An 18,034-nucleotide genomic window follows, 5' to 3' on the forward strand; every position below is an offset into this window, starting at 1 on the left:
AGTAGCAGATCCAGAGACAATGCCTGAATGGCTCACATAAGGGAAAACCATCTTAATCCCCAAATCCACGGAAACGGAGAAACCACAAAACTATAGACCTATAACCTGTCTCCCTACGATCTACAAAGCATTTACTGCAATAATATCGCAGAGATTGAGTAAATACCTGGAAAATAACAACCTGTCTCCAGAAGAGCAGAAGGGATGCTGCAAGTGCTCATACGGCTGTAAAGATCAATTATTGATCAATAAAGTCATAACTGAAGACAGCCACAGAAAGAAGAAAGGCCTCAGTATGGCCTGGGTGGACTACCAAAAGGCTTTCGACAATATTCCCCACACGTGGATTCTGGAAACTCTAGCCATAAACAAGGTGGCACCAATTATTATGAAATACATAAGGTACTGGATGAACAAATGGCAGACAGTGCTACAGCTCGAAACAAAAGAGGGACTTGTGAAAACGAAAGCCATCCCCATTAGAAGAGGAATATTCCAGGGAGATACGCTCTCTCCACTCCTGGTCTGTCTGGCACTCACACCTTTAACATAATTGCTAAATAGAACTGGATGCGGTTACAAATGCTATGGAAAAACATGAATAAATGAATGTACATATACATTACATATGCATAGACATATATATTTGTTTGTGTGTGTGTAGCTTTATCTCTCTGGCGATCTATCTACCTACATATCCGGCTATAGAGTGATAGATAAATTGATAGAGGGATAGAATGATAGATATATAGACGTCCCCTGTTTCAGTTTACTCTTTTCTATCTTTTCCATATTTCTCCCTATCTACTCGTCTTTAATTTTCTTCGTTTTCTCATCCTCCTCTTTTATTATAGCTTTTTTTTACTTTCTATATCAGCGTCCTCCACCTCATCATGATCACAAGGATTAGCTGCAGTCTCAACAATAATAATAATCATCATCATCATCATCATTATCATCATCATTATCATCCTCATCATCATCATCATCATCATCATCCTCGTCGTTGTTGTAGTTGACATCATCATCATCGTGATGAGCATCATCGTCATCTTCACCATCATTATCATCGTTATCACTCATAAACCAGAGCTGCATTGCGAGCAGACCGAAACAACTTCACCACCTCTAAATCCGTCACCACCAATGTCATCATCATAATCATTATTGCTTTCATCATCACTTAACATTATTATATCCCTCATCATTATTTTAATCACATTCTTAACTCATCATTTTCATAATCATATTCACTTAATTCTTTCACTTATATTTATATTACTTCTATTTCTGCATCTAATTTGCTGGACGTAGTATTTGAAATTTATGACAAATCCCTTCTCTTTTTCAGAAGTCTAAAGAATAATAAAATAGTCAAAATTGAAAGTGGGTGGTTTGCGAATCTTCCAGCCTTAAGACGTTTGTAAGTTGGACCAGTTTTGCTGATACTTTTTCCTTGACTATATATTTCCACATTCTTAATATCTTTCCATACTTCTTTGTTAACATTCGTTTGTCCCTCTATATCTCACATTCTCCCTATATATGTGTATGTGAATACCTGTGTGACAATGTGCGTCATTACAAGTCTTTGGATTCTACATCATCGCTGTTTGGTATTCTGTGTAAAGTGTGTGTATGGGCATGTGTATATTTGTGCATAAAATACGAAGAAAAATATATAGTCTTTCAATGTTTCGTCTTGGCCAGGTAATATTAAGCAGATCATAAAACATTTTACGAGGTGAAAAAACACGGTCAGAAGAACATTTGATAGTGTTGCAATGAGAAAATGGCTGCTAGATGTTTAACAAGTTTGTACAAATGTATATGCTGATTGGTCTTACCAAGCGCAAACACCAACATTGATTAAATACATGGATACGAAAGAAAATCAAAATGTTGCTATTTGGAAAGAAGAGAAAGGAGAGAACACTTGAGATATAGCACAAATATACTTAAGTCATGTATACAGTCTGTTAAAATGTACTTCCGAACAGCAGGTAAGATGATCGGCTCTTCTCTGAGCATATTGTTTAAGTAGCAGAAACAGACTTATGCTGTAGTAATACTGCACTATGAAATCACTGGCGAGCGAAAAGTGGTTGGCAATATAAATGTTTATAATAGTCGACACAATTTCAAAGTAGGGAATACTACTACTACTACTAATAATAATAATAATAATAATAATAATAATAATAATAATAATAATAATGGTGATAATAATAATAATAATAATAATAATAATAATAATAATAATGATAATAACAATATTATTAACAACAAAAACACAACAACAATGATAATAATAATAATTATTATTATTATAACAATAATTATAATGATAATAATGATAATAATAATGATAATAATAATAATATTAATAATTATAATAATAATAATAATAACAATAATAATAATAATAACAATAACAATAATAATAATAATAATAACAATAATAATAATAATAATAATAATAATAATAATAATAATAATAATAATAATAATGATAATAATAATAATAATAATAATAATAATAATAATAATAAGTGGTTGTTAAGCAATACGGTGATTTCATCAGGACGCAATTTGGCCTCGATAAATGCGCAAAAGCTACCTTAATCAAAATGAAAATGCCAGAAACATTCAATGATAATTTTGACGAGCAGATGTATGGCTAAAGTATTGATCGGTTCGATCCTGCTTCTGGAATTTTTCTCTGTCTTACGTATTGTATTTATCCTGCGATAAATTTTTTTCTGAACCTTTCCATCATGATGGAATATTTGATTCCGTTCCCTTCAAATACCCCTAGGTATTTGTAGCTCTCCGCTGGTTCTAACACTTCTAATGACATTCTGCTGGACAAGCTTAACATTAGATGTTTCTGTCATTTTTTTCTTTGATAAAGATAGCTTTTGTACATTTATCCTGACCAAATTGCATCCTGGTGTCATCACTGAATCGTTTATCAATCGTTAGTAAGTCCTGTTGTAGTTGGTCAGATTGCATCGTGGTGTTAGCACTGAATCGTTTAACAATCCTTACTAACCCTTGTAGTTGTTAGTCAAAGCCCTGTAGCTGTTGGTCAAATGCTTGTAGTTGTTGTTCAAAACCCCGTAATTTTTGGTGAAAGCCCTGTCATCGTTGTTGAAAGCCCTGCAGTTGTTGAAGAAATCCCTGTCGTTGTTTGTCAAAGTCCTATATTTGTTGCTCAAAACGCCGTAGTTTTAGTTCAAAGCTCTGTCGTTGTGGGCCAAAGCCCTTTTATTGTTGCTAAAATGCACTGTCGTTGTTGAAGAAATCCCTGCCGTTGTTGGTCAAAGCCCTGTCGTTGTTAATCAAAACTCTGTAGTTTTTGTCAAAGCCCTTTTGTTATTGGTGAAAGGCATGACGTTGGTAAAATCCCTGTCGTTGTTGTTTAAAGCCTTGTAGGTTTTGGGCATTATTATTATTATTATTATTATTATTATTATTATTATTATTATTATTATTATTATTATTATTATTATTATTTATATTATTATCATCATTGACTGAGAGAGCAGTGCATGCCATCAAAGTGACACTGGGGTAAAATATACCGTCTGATAAGGGTACACCAAGCACATGCAACCCAACCAACTGTGCGCGACATGGTGATCTCGTATCAAGATAAACAGCGCATGACTTCGCAGGTGGGGCCCAGTTAGAATTTTCTTCAGTTCGAGTAGCCTATCCCGCTCAAAAGGTCCCTAAATAAGGTTTGTTTACGGATGTTGAGAAAAAATACCCATGTTTCCAAAGGTGAATTATTCAAACACTAAAGAATTCCTCGCCACAAATGGCTATGGTGCTCCCCCCATTACTTCTGCTCATGATCAGAGATGCACATATGGTCAGCCACCAAGGAACATACTCAACTGGTTAAGGTCAAACAAATCTGTGATATTGAGCAGAATATTTGCAATAGCCCATCTTTTATACCAAGACAAAACAAAGTGCATGATAACACTTCCAATCGATTAAGATCAGAAGTCATGAGAGCCACTGCCTGGTACTGCATCCGGGCAATTATTATTATTATTATTATTATTATTATTATTATTATTAGTAGTAGTAGTAGTAGTAGTAGTAGTAGTAGTAGTAGTAGTAGTAGTAGTAGTATTAGTAGTAGTATTAGTAGTATTAGTATTAGTAGTAGTAGTAGTAGTAGTAGTAGTAGTAGTAGTATTGTTCAGTAGTTTTATATTTATAACTTGCTTTCACTTCACTACCGAGTGCAGCTCTGTGCGCCTTGGGTATGTGCTGTGGTTTGCTGTGGTGCTCTTATGTTTACTGTATTGAAAGTGTTTTGGGTAGGATGTGTGCAGTGCCCAGTAGTGCAATTTTCTGTATGTTAGATATATTTGTAAGTCCTTGGTGTTTTTGTTATGTATTTGTCTGAATATTTTTTTAATTATACCTAAGGCACCTACTATGATAGGAATTGTTTCTGTTTTTAGATTCCACATTCGAGTTACCTCTATTTCCAGGACTTTGTATTTTGAAAGTTTTTCCATTTCTTTTAGAGAGACGTTGTCATCTGCTGGTATTGATACATCAATTAGAAAGCATTTTTTTCTTCATGATCTTTGACAACTATATCTGGTCTATTGGACTTAATTTCTCTATGTGTGTGTATTGGCATATCCCAGAGTATGGTTGCTTTCTCGTTTTCTGTTACCTTTTCTGTCGTGTGTTTAAACCATCTTTTTTTCTGTTGTTATTCCATAGTGTTGGCATAGCTTCCAGTGTATATAGGTCCCAGCGCTGTCGTGTCTGTTAATATATTCCTTCTTAGCCAGGACTAGGCAGCCAGAGATAATATGATTTATTGTTTCTTATCCATCTCCACATACTTGTTATATTTCTTTTCATCATGTGTTTTTGGTAATTTCTGGTGGGGGGGCTTTGGTCTTGTGCAGTAATTAAAAATCCTTCAGGCTCTGCTTTGCATCCTGAGCTGCTCAACCATTGCTGGGATTTTTCTCTGTCTATTTCTTTCGCATTTTGTTTAGCCCGGTATTTACCATGTAGGGGCTTTTCTTGCCATCGTTTTATCATGGTCCGTTGCTGTTCTAGTTTTAGTTTGGATTTCATTTGTTTTATAGCTTTTGTTGTTTCTTCTTCTTCTTCTTCGTATTTGTTAGGTATTATGATTTCTTGTTTGTATTTGTCAGCTTCCTTAAATACTGAAAACAGTTATTTGTTTTGCTCGTGTTTTGTGGCTATTTGTATTAGTTTTCCTTGCTTCTGGAGTAGGTATTTTTGCAGTCCTGTGGTGGTTATTTCATAATAGTTTTCCAGCTGTATAAGACCCCTGCCACCTTCTGTGCGTTGTATATATAGCCTTTCTATGTCAGATTTTGAGTGGTGCATCCTATATCCTGTCATGTTTCTTGTTTTCCTGTCTATTTTAGATAGTTCATTTAGTGTCCAGTTAAGAATATTGTAGCTGTAACTTATAACTGGGACTGCTAAAGTGTTTATGCCTATTTTCTTGTTTTTAGCATTGAGCTCTGTTTTTAGTATTGATCTAACTCGATTATCACTCGGGCGTGAATGACTATCTGTTGGAATATATCTGTTGTAGTGTATTTCCAGCTCCTGTGTTTCGGGAGGTCTTGTACAAATACAAAGCAAAAGCCAACCATAGAGTGATAATAATGACGATGATGATGATGATGATGATGATGATGATGATGATGATGATGATGATGATGATGATGTTGTTGATGATGGTCATAATCATGATCATGATGATTATGATGATCATGATGATGATGATGATGATGATACGAATAAATGCCCTGATGCAGTACCAGGAAGTGGCTCTCATGGCTTTTGATCTTAACTGATTGGAAGTGTTAACATGCACATTGTTTTGTCTTGATATAAAAGTTGGGATACAGCAAATATTCTGCTCAATATCACATACATGCTTGTCAGTTGTTTGACCTCAACCAGTTGAGCATGTCCTTTGGTGGCTGACGATATGTGTATCTCTGATCATGCGCAGAAGTAGTGGCAGAGCATCATAGCCATGTCTTGAGAGGAATTCATTTGGGTATGAATACTTAAATGCCGGAAACATGGGTGTTTCCTTAAACATACTTCAGTAACTCTTACTCAGGCCTCTTTTGAGTGGGATATACACGCCATAACAAAAACAACATCAACATTAACATCAGCAGCAGCAGCAACAGCATCATCATCAACAACAACAACAACAATAACAACAACAACAACAATAATAATACTAATAATAATAATAATAATAATAATAATAATAATAATAATAATAATAATAATAAGCCTCCCCACAAGAAATTATCAAACTGTGGCTGCGCAGTACTGGCTGAAAAGGAATATATTCACAGACACGACAGAGTTGGGACCAATATACACTGGAAGTTATGCCAACACTATGGAATAACAACAGAAAAAGATGGTATAGACAAATCCCAGAAAATGACAGAAAAATGAGAAAGTAACAATAGTCTAGGATATGCCAATAAACACAGAGAAATACTAACATCCCGGATATAGTTGTCTAAGACCACGTAGAGAAAAAATGCTTTCTAATCGATGTATCAATACAAAGAAAGCAGAAACTTTCAAAAAGATCTGGAAATAGAGTAACAGCACTGCTAGGCACCACACAAATCCTACGAAAATCACTTTCAATAGATTGAAAATAAGAGCACCGCAACAAACTACATCACATGCACAAGGCACATAGATCTGCCTTCGGTAGTGCAGTGAAACCACGTGATTAAAATAAGACTACTGAATAATAATTATGATGATGATAATGATAATAATAATAATAATAATAATAATAATAATAATAATAATAATAATAATAATAATAATAATAATAATAATAATAATAATAATAATGTGTAGCGCTCAAGGAAAAAGCTTTTAGAACAAGCCACTCGAATATCACATTGAAATAAGCACTGACTCTCCTCAGTGTATGATGTACTCTGAGAAGGCAGAATGTGTAAGCCATATTGTGAGTGAGTGTTGTAAGCTTGCACAACACGAATATAAAAAGAGACACAACAATGTGGCCAGATATGTCCGCTGGATGTTGTGCGGTTAAGTAGACGTGGAGAAATACGAATAATGGTATGAACACAAATCAGAGGGAGTAATGGAAACGAGCATTTGAAAATAGTCTGGGATTTTAATATGCAGTGCGACGAAAATATAGACGCGAGGCGACCAGATATCTTACTTATCCATAACGATGAAAAGGAAGTTAAGATAAAAGATATTGCAATAGCAGACGATTCGAGGATGAAATGTAAGGAAACGGAAAATATTGAGAAATCCCAGTTACTGCGGTTATGGTGCATGAAGAAACTTATGGTGATACCAGTGGTAATTGTGGACTTAGGAACAGTTTCCAAGAGCTTTGAAAACACATTAAGAATATTGGATCTGCTGTCAAGTACGAGACTATCTAGAAAACAGCATTGTTGTGTACAGCTGGCTTTCCTATGAGAGTATTGTCTCTTTGAGTCACAGGAGAAGGCGCTACTTGAAACCATTGGTAATTTGTTGTTGCCTACTTTCAAGTAAAAATAAACGGTAATTAAGAAATATAGTGAGTCTTTCATAATGGACGATGATGATGATAATAATAATAATAATAATAATAATAATAATAATAATAATAATAATAATAATAATGATGATATTTCATTTTTATTGCAGTCATGGGTTACAAAACACGAAGAAGTAGAAGATAAAAGTAACTTGCGTGTAAACAATAATAAAAGATCAATTAACAACAAAACCGGTCAATAAATTGGAAACATACTAAGATTGTACAGGAAACTCCATACGTAACGCAACTCCTTAACCATCATCATTTTTCACCGTACTAAACAGACTATAGGTGATACGTCAGCCTTCCTTGCCACATGAACCCACTTCCCAAACAATTGATTCGGAAGTTGGGCAGCACATCTATCTCAACCTTCGCATTCGTTTTCAAATAGTATTTAAAAAATTTATAAGGTCCTGAACGTCTTCCGCACAGCGCTAACCATTTCACTATAGCTCTTTCTCGTTCTTCTCCATATAAACGTTTCCAACACGTGATCATTTACTCTAAGTACCGGGAGGCTTTTGTAAATTACAGCGTCCGAGCTTTTGAAGATGAACCCAAAATCAGTGTCATTCAGGTCAGATATTGAGATCTTAGCTATTTTCATAGGAACACGCCTACTCATATTCATAGTGTATATCGGAATCTCTTATATGAAGAGTAATCAAATATCCCCAGAAAAATACCATATTGATAATGCCAGTATATAAAATTGCCCGGGAGACCTGACATGTCCATTTGTACTCCAAAGCGTGCAATTAATTCTTGGCTACGTTTATATTTTTGTATTGGATATGCACTGAGGAGAAAGAAACCATATACACTACGTACTACTATTACTATTATACGAGACTCAACGATCTATATTAAATGCTCACAGGGAACTGCTACGAACACGAAACGCCAATTACTAACAGATTTTAAATTTATAGTAATAAGTCAGTTCACATTTTAGTCACTGGCGTTAAATGTCTGAGCTTAAACCTTTCAAAACCCTTATAAACAATATCAGCCTATGTTGTTTAGTCACTCTTTTTTTAAATACAAACATTTCCACAGAATGTAAAACACTGAACTTTTTTTCGCTAAAAATATTATTAAAGATATTAATCACTTCATCAAAACCCAATTTCGCTGCCTTTCTCGGAAAAATAAAGATACAAAAGTTTTCGTGCCAAATGTTCTTTAAAGGGCTTGTGGCAACGGAAGACATGGACATTAGAAAAAGAATATTATCAAAGTTGAATCAAGATGTTGAACTAACTTAGCATAAATTGGCCGAGGAATGCCAACAAATAATTCACCTTCGAGAAGATACAAGAAAAACAAAAAAGAATAATAATAATAAGAAGAAAAATAATAATGATAATAATAATAATAATAATAGTGTACAAACGTGTAACGAAAGTATTCCAAAAAAGACAGATAAATGTGAAACCGTGATATGTTTGCAGAGATCTGAATTTTAGGAAGGATTTTCCCTTCAAAGCTAAAGAGTTTTAAGTGCAGTAAAATCCGGTACAGCTTGTCAATAAGCTGGTTGAAGAAAAATGTCAAAAATCAGAAACCGAAGAAAGTCTACTCAACAAAATTAAATTATAGCATAGAACACCGAAAATGCAATTAGATACCGGTTCAGGCGTATCGATAACTAGTACGTCAATATGGATTAAGATAGGAAAGCCGGTATACAAAAAATACCAAGATATTTCACGTTGTGTCGGGGCAACGAGTTCAATTCTTGGGCGAAATTTCGCCATAAATAAAACTTAAAGAAATGACGCGGAAAAATAAAATAATGGTATCTAAAAATACAATGAATCTGTTCAGCACAGATTTAATGGAAGAATTCGGCCTGTGGGATCCACCATTGAATACATTATGTAAGAAGGTGAACGTGTCACATTCCGTGTCAGATAATGCGTCGGAAAAATTGAATTTAAAATTAAAGAAGATATACCCCCTTGTCGTCTTGGAAGGAACTCGGAACGTGTGAACAAATCACAGTAAAATATGAGTTGAAAGAAAATATGGTTCCGGTGTTCAGACCGAAAAGGAACTAAAAAGATTGGAAAACATAGGGGTAATTGAAAAAGTAAAATACTCAGAGTAGGTGGCTCCTACTGTCTACATGGATAAAGAAAAACAAAATAAGAATACTGGACCAAACCAGAGTACTGGCCAAACTGGAGTACTGGACCAAACCTGACACCTAACATTTTTACCGGTCCGTCCGTCCATCGTCCAATGATGGTGTTGGGCGATATCGACTTGCCCCTCCATGTGCTGAGTTGCAAGCTGACCGACTTATTCCGGTTAATGTTTGCCCCTGTCACTGCCTCGTAACCCCTTAATGCCTTACCTACCCACGGTAAGTGTTCGATCCGGGATACGATGACGGTGATGTCGTCTGCATACACCAAAATCGATTTTCCACATCTTAGATCTCGCGGCATGCCTCTCTTAACCTCCAGCTTTCGCAGCAATACATTGAGGGACAAAACATGCAGAAGTGGGGAGAGAGGACATCCTTGCCATACCGAGCGCTCAATGCAGAACAGTTCCGAAACGATCGATTCGATGTTGCTCTCTAAATTGGTGATCCACCCAAGGAACGGCGAGCCAAACCCGACAGCCGCAAAGACCACCACTAGAAACTGATGGTCAACCCTATCAAACGCTTTAGATTAGTCAAAATGGATCATGGCTCTATCCTTCCAGGAAATCTATTTACCCTCTCTAAGGTACAGCGCATAAGGTAAAGACTGTCGTGAATTGACCTACGTGGTTTGTGCCTCTCAAATAAGTCCACCCACACTTTTTGATAATTCCCCGGCCAAAATATTCAGTTTTGCATTAAGCAGAGTGCAGGGCCTAAAATTACACCCCCCTTATTGTAGGCCTTTCTTTGCAGCGTCATAATCCCCCGGCTCACAGACTTGGGAATACAACTGTTCTGCTTCCTATTGGTATACACGCATGCAAGTAGGTGCCCAAACATGTCTGGCATAGTGTAATAGAGTTCGTATCGGCCTTTCACAGCTGGGATCGGCCTTTCACAGCTGGGATCGGCCTTTCACAGCTGGGATCAGCCTTTCACAGCATTCCGCTTCCCGCCCTGAGAGACGCGGCAAACCGACACGAGTCAGTGAGGTCCTCCCTACGCTCCGTCCCACCGCCACACCGACACTCCCGAACAACTGTGTGAAATATTCGTGAAACTCTTTGCACATCTCAGGTTTGTTTAATGAGTGCTCATGTTGGTCCCTCAAAAGTCTTATTATTACATTATTGCCACGTTGGGTGCCTAACACATGGGCCCATCTGGCAACGTTGATTCTCTGTTGTCCTATTGCACGCAACATACCCCTGACAAAGCGTTTTTTGTGCTTCGCTTTGAGATGTTGGTCGAGCGCCAACCGCACAGCTAAAACTCTAGCGCCTTAACTGAAGCTCATTCTATTCTATTCTATTACTAACTAGATCCTTACTAAATCAAATGGACGCAAATTTAATGACTCTTTTGAGGGCATACCACAATTTTTTGCTAATAATGGTACCAGTCAACGCCCTCATCACTAACTACGTAACCTGGTTCCTGCAGGCTTCATAGGCCAAAAGCGACCTGCTTAACTTCCAGTAACCTGGTTTCTGTCTACACATACTATCTAAGTCAAATCTGTAGGTTACAAATTGTGATCACTGTGATTGACAATATGATGTTGTGGACAACTATCTATGTTCTTATCTTTAATTCTAACAATATTCCTGTGTAGATAAGATCTGGAAGACCCATCGTTATTCGCCCATGTCCACAATGGAACGTCCTGGTGATCGAGTGTGAATCGGTCTGCCAGCTGAAAACGACTAAGAAGACCCTCTCATATCCGTTTCGAGCCAACACAATCTATGCGTGCGTCGCAGATTGTGTTAGATTCCCCTAACAACACTAAAGTGTTTGGACGTACCTAGAAAATTCTCTTGACTTCTGAAATAGTCAGACTTCCATGCTCCGCAAGAAGTGTAGACAACGACCAACTTGGAAGATTTACCGCTACTGTGCGTCACATCAAGGATTACTAACCTGCCCTCCAATTCTTATCTCTAAATTCTTATCTCTAAATCCAGATTTTTCCTAAGTAGAACTGCAACCCCTCCTTACACTCCAGGTTGGCAAGGAGAATTAAATTTCTCGTAGCAATTTAGCAGGGGTGAAAAAGCCTGCAGTCCACTCAGTCTTGTTTCAGTAGTATCTACTAAATCTATTCTATGCAACCCGATGTCGTCAAGGAGACACCTTTGCTGCCATTCCGACCCGAGGCCACGTATATTTATTCAACCTAAGTTTTCTTACATTTAGAGGAGACTGGAGGGTAATTCACCATCCACATTCCTTCCGTCGTTTTTTGGGGGGCGGGGGAAGGGTGAACATTTTTGTACAGGTTACTGGAATGCTCCAATATCTTCAGTGAATGAATGTTTTAAAAATGTATATCTAATAGATTTGATAGATCTCGATGGGAGGTGGAATGTTGGAGTAACGTGGTTCTTGGTTTGGTTTTCTCGATGAGAATTTTTCTGTTACTTGCATTGGTTCGTTATTGTTAGAGATTATGCCTATGATGCAGAATGCGTGTTAGGGGGTCCAGGGGTGGCGGGTTTGGGGTTTTCTGTGCTTGTGTTCGTATTATTGGCAATGGAAGCTGGGCGGGGCTCTAACATTTTCTGCTTTTTTGCGTGACGGTAGTCCAATCTATTTCCTGTTTTTTCTGAGCTTCAGACTCTGGCACCACTCTTTTAGTAGATTTGATTTGGGGTTTCCGCTATCATCTCTGTATCCATTGTGGTTCTATCGGATGGTGTGAGTGTCGTTTTGCGGTTGTTATAAGTGACGTTGGTGGAGAGCATCCTACGCTTATATGGCCCATTTGGCCACACTTACAGCTGCGCAGCTTTTGCCCCTCAACCATGAACTTAATTTGATGTCTTCACTAATTAAAGTTTAGTCCAGAATTTTTCCAGGTCGGTAGAGGCTGCTTGGAATACTTTATCTAATCCCTGCTCTTCCAGTTTTGCTGGTGAAATTTGGTTGCTTGAAGGATGGTAATCTTGTTTTCTAATCCGAGTATTAGAGCTGCCGTACGCCATGGAACATCAACTTCTGGCGGTACGTCTCCTAGCTTTATCTTGGAAGTACGTCCTCCAAGGTATGTTGCGGTTGAAACAACACGGCTGATGTGAACGTTGTTGTTGAATATTGCATGGCTTCCTCCGTTTGAAAATTATCTCCAATGTGATGAACTGACCTCCTCTTGTTATATATGTTGCATCCTGCCATATAGGTTGTAGACATTTCTCTATGGCCTCCTTTTAGGCCATATCAATCTTTTTGTTTTTTATCCAAAAAGGTTTTATATATCAAAGTTTTATGTGTGGTGTAGATGACTTACCCGGGCGGATTTAGTTTTACTTTCTGTCCCTCCCTCTTGAAGGCACTTGTACTTGGCTATTTCGTCTTTCTCGATACTAACATCTTCTCATGTGACACTAACGACCGGCGCAAAATTGAATGTTTTATTTTTCGTTTTCTTTTTATCCATGTCTTACATTTGAATAGTATCTCCCGGTAACAGCAATTCTTCAATTAAAACGTCGAGTCTCATGGCATCTCCTATGAATTCTTCCTCATTGGAATACCTGCTCATTGAAGAATATTAATAGATTTCTCACTTCAAACAAGGCGAAAATGTAACTTAGCGTTTGAGAATAAGAGACCGATAGAATAAGTACTAGTCTAACAACGAATAAGTCCTAGGTTTGATGTTTTCGAATAAACACCGTTCTCTAGCATGGCCTCTGTAAAATTGCTGAAAGAACTCAATGAATAAATGAATGTACTTATATGTTACATATACAGAACCATATATGCTTGTGCGTGTGTGTGTGTGTGTGTGTGTATGTGTGTGTGTGTGTGTGTGTGTGTGTGTGTTTGTGTATCTCTATCTCTCTGGCGATCTATCTACCTACATATCCAGCTATATATTGATAGATAAATAGATAGAAGGATAGAATAATAGATAGAAGGATTGAATATTAGATAGATAGATAGATAGATAGATAGATAGATAGATAGACGTCCCCCGTTTCTCCTTATCTACTCGTGTTTAATTTCTTCGTTTTCTCATCCTCCACTTTTATTATAGTTTTTTTTTACTTTCTATATCAGCGTCCTCTTCCTCATCATAATCACAAAGTTTAGCTCTAGCCTCCATTATAATGATAATCATCATCATCATCATCCTCGTCGTCATTGTAGTTGACATCTTCATCATCGTCATGATCACCATCGTCATCTTCACCATCATTATCATCCTTATCACTCATAAACCAGAGCTGCATTGCGAGCAGACCGGGACAACTTCACCACCACTAAATCTGTCACCACCAATGTCATCGTCATAATCATTATCGCCTGCATCATCACATAACATTACTACATCCCTCATCATTATATTCATTACATTCTTAACTCATCATTTACATTGTCATATTCACTTAATTCTTTCACTTATATTTATATTACTTCTATTTCTGCATCTAATTTGTTGGACGTAATATTTGAAATTTATGACACATCTCTTCTGTTTTTCAGATTTGTATCCAATAATAAAATCGTCAGAATTGAAAATGGGTCGTTTGCAAATCTTCCAGCCTTAAGACGTTTGTAAGTTTGACCAGTTTTGCTGATACTTTTTCTTTGACTATATATTTCCACATACTTAATATCTTGCCATAATACTTACTTAACATTCGTTTGTCCCTCTCTAAATCACATTCTCTCTATATATGTGTATGTGAACATCTGTGTGACAATGTGCTTGATCATATGTCTTTGGATTCTACATCATCGCTGTTTGGTATTTTGTGTAAAGTGTGTGTATGGGCATGTGTATATGTGTGCATGAATATGAAGAAAAATATATAGTCCTTTAATGTTTCGTCTTGGGCCGGAAGTATTAAGCAGATCATAACACATTTTACGAGGTGAAAAAACACGGTCAGAAGAACATTTGATAGTGTTGCAATGAGAAAATGGCTGCTAGATGTTTAACAAGTTTGTACAAATGTATATGCTGATTGGTCTTACCAAGCGCAAACACCAACATCGATTAAATACATGGATACAAAAGAAAATCAAGATGTTGCTATTTGGGAAGAAGAGAAAGAAGAGAGCACTTTCGATATAGCACAAAATTCTTTAGGTCATGTATACAGGCTGTTAAAATGTACTTCCGAACAGTAGGTAAGTTGATCGGCCCTTCTCTGGGCATATTGTTCAAGTAGCAGAAACAGACTTATGCTGTAGTAATACTGCACAATAAGCGACACAATTTCAAACCAGGGAATAATAATAATAATAATAATAATAATAATAATAATAATAATAATAATAATAATAATAATAAGTGGCTGTCAAGCAATACGGTGATTTCATCAGGATGCAATTTGGCCTCGATAAATGTGCAAAAGCTACATTTATCAAAATAAAGATGACAGAAACATCCAATGATAATTTTGACGAGCAGAATGTCATAAAGGAATTAGAACCAGTAAAGAGCTATAAATACCTAGGGGCATTTTAAGGGAACGAAATCAAACGTTCAGTGATGAAGGAAAGGAGAAGAAGGAAGACATTACCTGCCAAGAAAAGGGTGGCTGTGGACTTTTAGAACTGGAATTAACAATGAAGATTGCCACAATTGCCCGGCTGTTGAAATTTATCTCAAGCCATGTAATCAAGAACTCATGAAATCATGAAATCAAGAACTCATGAAATCATGAAATCAAGAACTCAGCAACAAAACAGGCAAATGAATATTTCAGTGAATTCAAAATACAAGAAATCCCAGAATGAGACGTACTAGAAGCAAGCACAGAAAAATCTAAGTGTATGAATACCCACGCTAAACCGGCTGCCTTACATTTTCTTACTGATAAATGGCAAGTGAAACCTCTCAAAGGCAAATACTCAGAGGTTCTAATAGTGTAGATGATGACAAAGCACTTACCCTTCAATAGTTAGTGTCTTCTGGTTTAAAATCAGAAGGAGAATGCTTTATCATAGCGGCCCAAGATCAATGTCTACCTACAAGAAACTACCAGTCCAAAATATTAAAGAACGGCACTAGCCCAACATGTGTATGTCAACAACAAAATGAAACCATTGATCATGTTGTCCCCATTTGCAGTCTTCTTGCCCCTACAGAGTATCTCAACAGGCATGATAGAGCTGCACAATACATTCACTGGGTAATTTGCCAAAACATGGAACTGTCTCATGATACAAACCGGTGGGAATACAAACCATCTCTAGTACTTGAAAATGATAACATCTCACTCCTCTGGAACTTCGCCATTCAAAGTGAGAGAAAGATAGATGCGAATAGGCCAGACATTATATTGAAAGACTTCAGACAAAAATCATGCCTCCTCATTTATGACTGTCCCAATCGACATAAATGTATCAGTGAAGACCTACTAAAAACTGAGCTATTATAAAGATCTTGAGATAGAAGTTGGCAAAATGTGGAATCTCAAGACTAAAGCAATACCTGTTGTCATAGGTGCCCACGCAATAATAGTAAAAGGGGTGATTCATATATCAGGAAACCCTAAAGTGGCAGAAATTCAAAAGAGAGTTTTGTTTATGGAAACTGCTCATAAACTACGTAACATACTGTCTATGTAATTTCAAATCTTAAAACTAATTCATAATTTTCTTGTTTTGTTAAACATTCTCTAGGACAATTCTATGTGCAAAACTAAATATATGATACCCTAGGCATAACACAAACATGAAACTCTAACTTGTAGTCCCTTGAGGTCTCTGGGGGAGATTTGGAACCTGCTTGTACAAAAACAAAGCAAAAGTCAATCAGATAATAATAATAATAATAATAATAATAATAATAATAATAATAATAATAATAATAATAATAGATACTAAAAACAGAGCTCAATGCTAAAACTGTCCCAGTTATAAGCTACAACTACATTATCCTTAACTGGACACTAAACGAACTATCTAAAATAGACAGGAAAACAAGAAAAATAATGACAGGATATAGGATGCACCACCCAAAATCTGATGTGGAACGGCTATATATACAACGCACAGAAGGTGACAGGGGTCTTATACAGCTGGAAAACTATTATAAAATGACCGCCATAGGACTGCAAAAAAATACCTACTCCAGAAACAAGGAAAACTAATACAATTAGCCACAAAACACGAGCAAATAAAAAAACTGTTTTCAGTATTTAAGGAACGTGATCATTTTCAAGTACTAGGGGTGGTTTGTGTTCCCACCAGTTTTTATCATGGGGCAATTCCAGGTTCTTGCATGTTACCCAGTGAATATATTGTGCAACTCTATCATGCCTGTTGAAATACTCTGTAGGCGCAAGCAGACTGCACATGGAGACAACATGACCGATGGTCTCATTTTGTTGTTGGCATATACGACATAATGGGGAGCTGCCGTTCTTTAATATGTTGGCCTGGAAGTTATTTGTAGGTAGGCATTGACTTTGGGCTCCTATGATAAACTCCTCTGTTTCTGATTTCAAGCCAGAGGCCATTAGCCATTGATGGGTAAGTGCTTTGTCAATATCTGCATTATTCGCTCTCTTTGAGTATTTGCCATTGAGAGGTTTACCATGCCATTTTTCAGTCATAATATCTAAGGCAGCAATTTTAGCACGGGTTTTCAAGCGCTTAGCTTTTTCTGCGTTTGTTCTAGTGCCTCTAATTCTTAAATTTGTTTGCAATTGGAATTCACTTTGATATTCCTTTGCCTGTTTTGTTACTGAGTAGGATGCTTTCTTGCTTTCAAGTTTTGAGACAAGTTTTAGCATCCAGTCCTCAGAGTTTTTCAGATAGGTGTCTAGGCCAATTGTGGCTACCTTCATTGTTAATGCCAGCTGTAGAAGTCCTCGGCCTCCCTCTTTTCTTGGCAGATAAAGACGTTCTATATCTGCCTTAGGGTGGTGCATTCTATGCATTGTCAACAGTTTTCCTATTTTTCTATCAACATTATATATTTCAGTAATTGACCCGTTAACGATATTGAAACTGTAAGTCACGACTGATATGGCTAGAGCATTGATCGCTTCGATCCTGTTTTTTGCGTTCAGCTCTGTCTTCAGTATTGCTCTCACCCTGCGATGAAATTCTCTTCGATTAGCGGTATTGTTTTAGTCTTCAGGTCCCATATTTTGACAGTTTCTATTTCAAGATCTTTATACTTGCTCAGTTTTTGGTAGGTCTTGACTGATACATTTATGTCGATTGAGACATTTATATCAATGAAAAGGCACAATTTT

The 18,034-nt window shown here is 36.7% G+C and overlaps 2 protein-coding genes across 2 annotated transcripts in view; one reads left to right on the forward strand and one right to left on the reverse strand.

The window, feature by feature from the left end:
• The window catches only part of LOC149130311 (adhesion G protein-coupled receptor G6-like), a 564,593-nt gene that overhangs the window by 247,388 nt on the left and 299,171 nt on the right, over positions 1-18,034 (reverse strand). The gene's annotated exons all lie outside the window — the stretch shown is intronic.
• Positions 7,759-18,034, forward strand: part of LOC128251222 (uncharacterized) — a 61,057-nt gene continuing 50,781 nt past the window's right edge. The window contains exons 1-2 of the mRNA XM_089345700.1: positions 7,759-10,406; positions 14,301-14,372. Of these exons, the coding sequence (XP_089201826.1) occupies positions 10,309-10,406; positions 14,301-14,372 (170 nt within the window). The 5' untranslated portion in view covers positions 7,759-10,308. The remainder of the gene's footprint in view (positions 10,407-14,300; positions 14,373-18,034) is intronic.

This window comes from Octopus bimaculoides, chromosome 29 (genome assembly GCF_046866305.1).
Source record: "Octopus bimaculoides isolate indiv1 chromosome 29, ASM4686630v1, whole genome shotgun sequence".
NCBI classification, from domain to species: domain Eukaryota; kingdom Metazoa; phylum Mollusca; class Cephalopoda; order Octopoda; family Octopodidae; genus Octopus; species Octopus bimaculoides.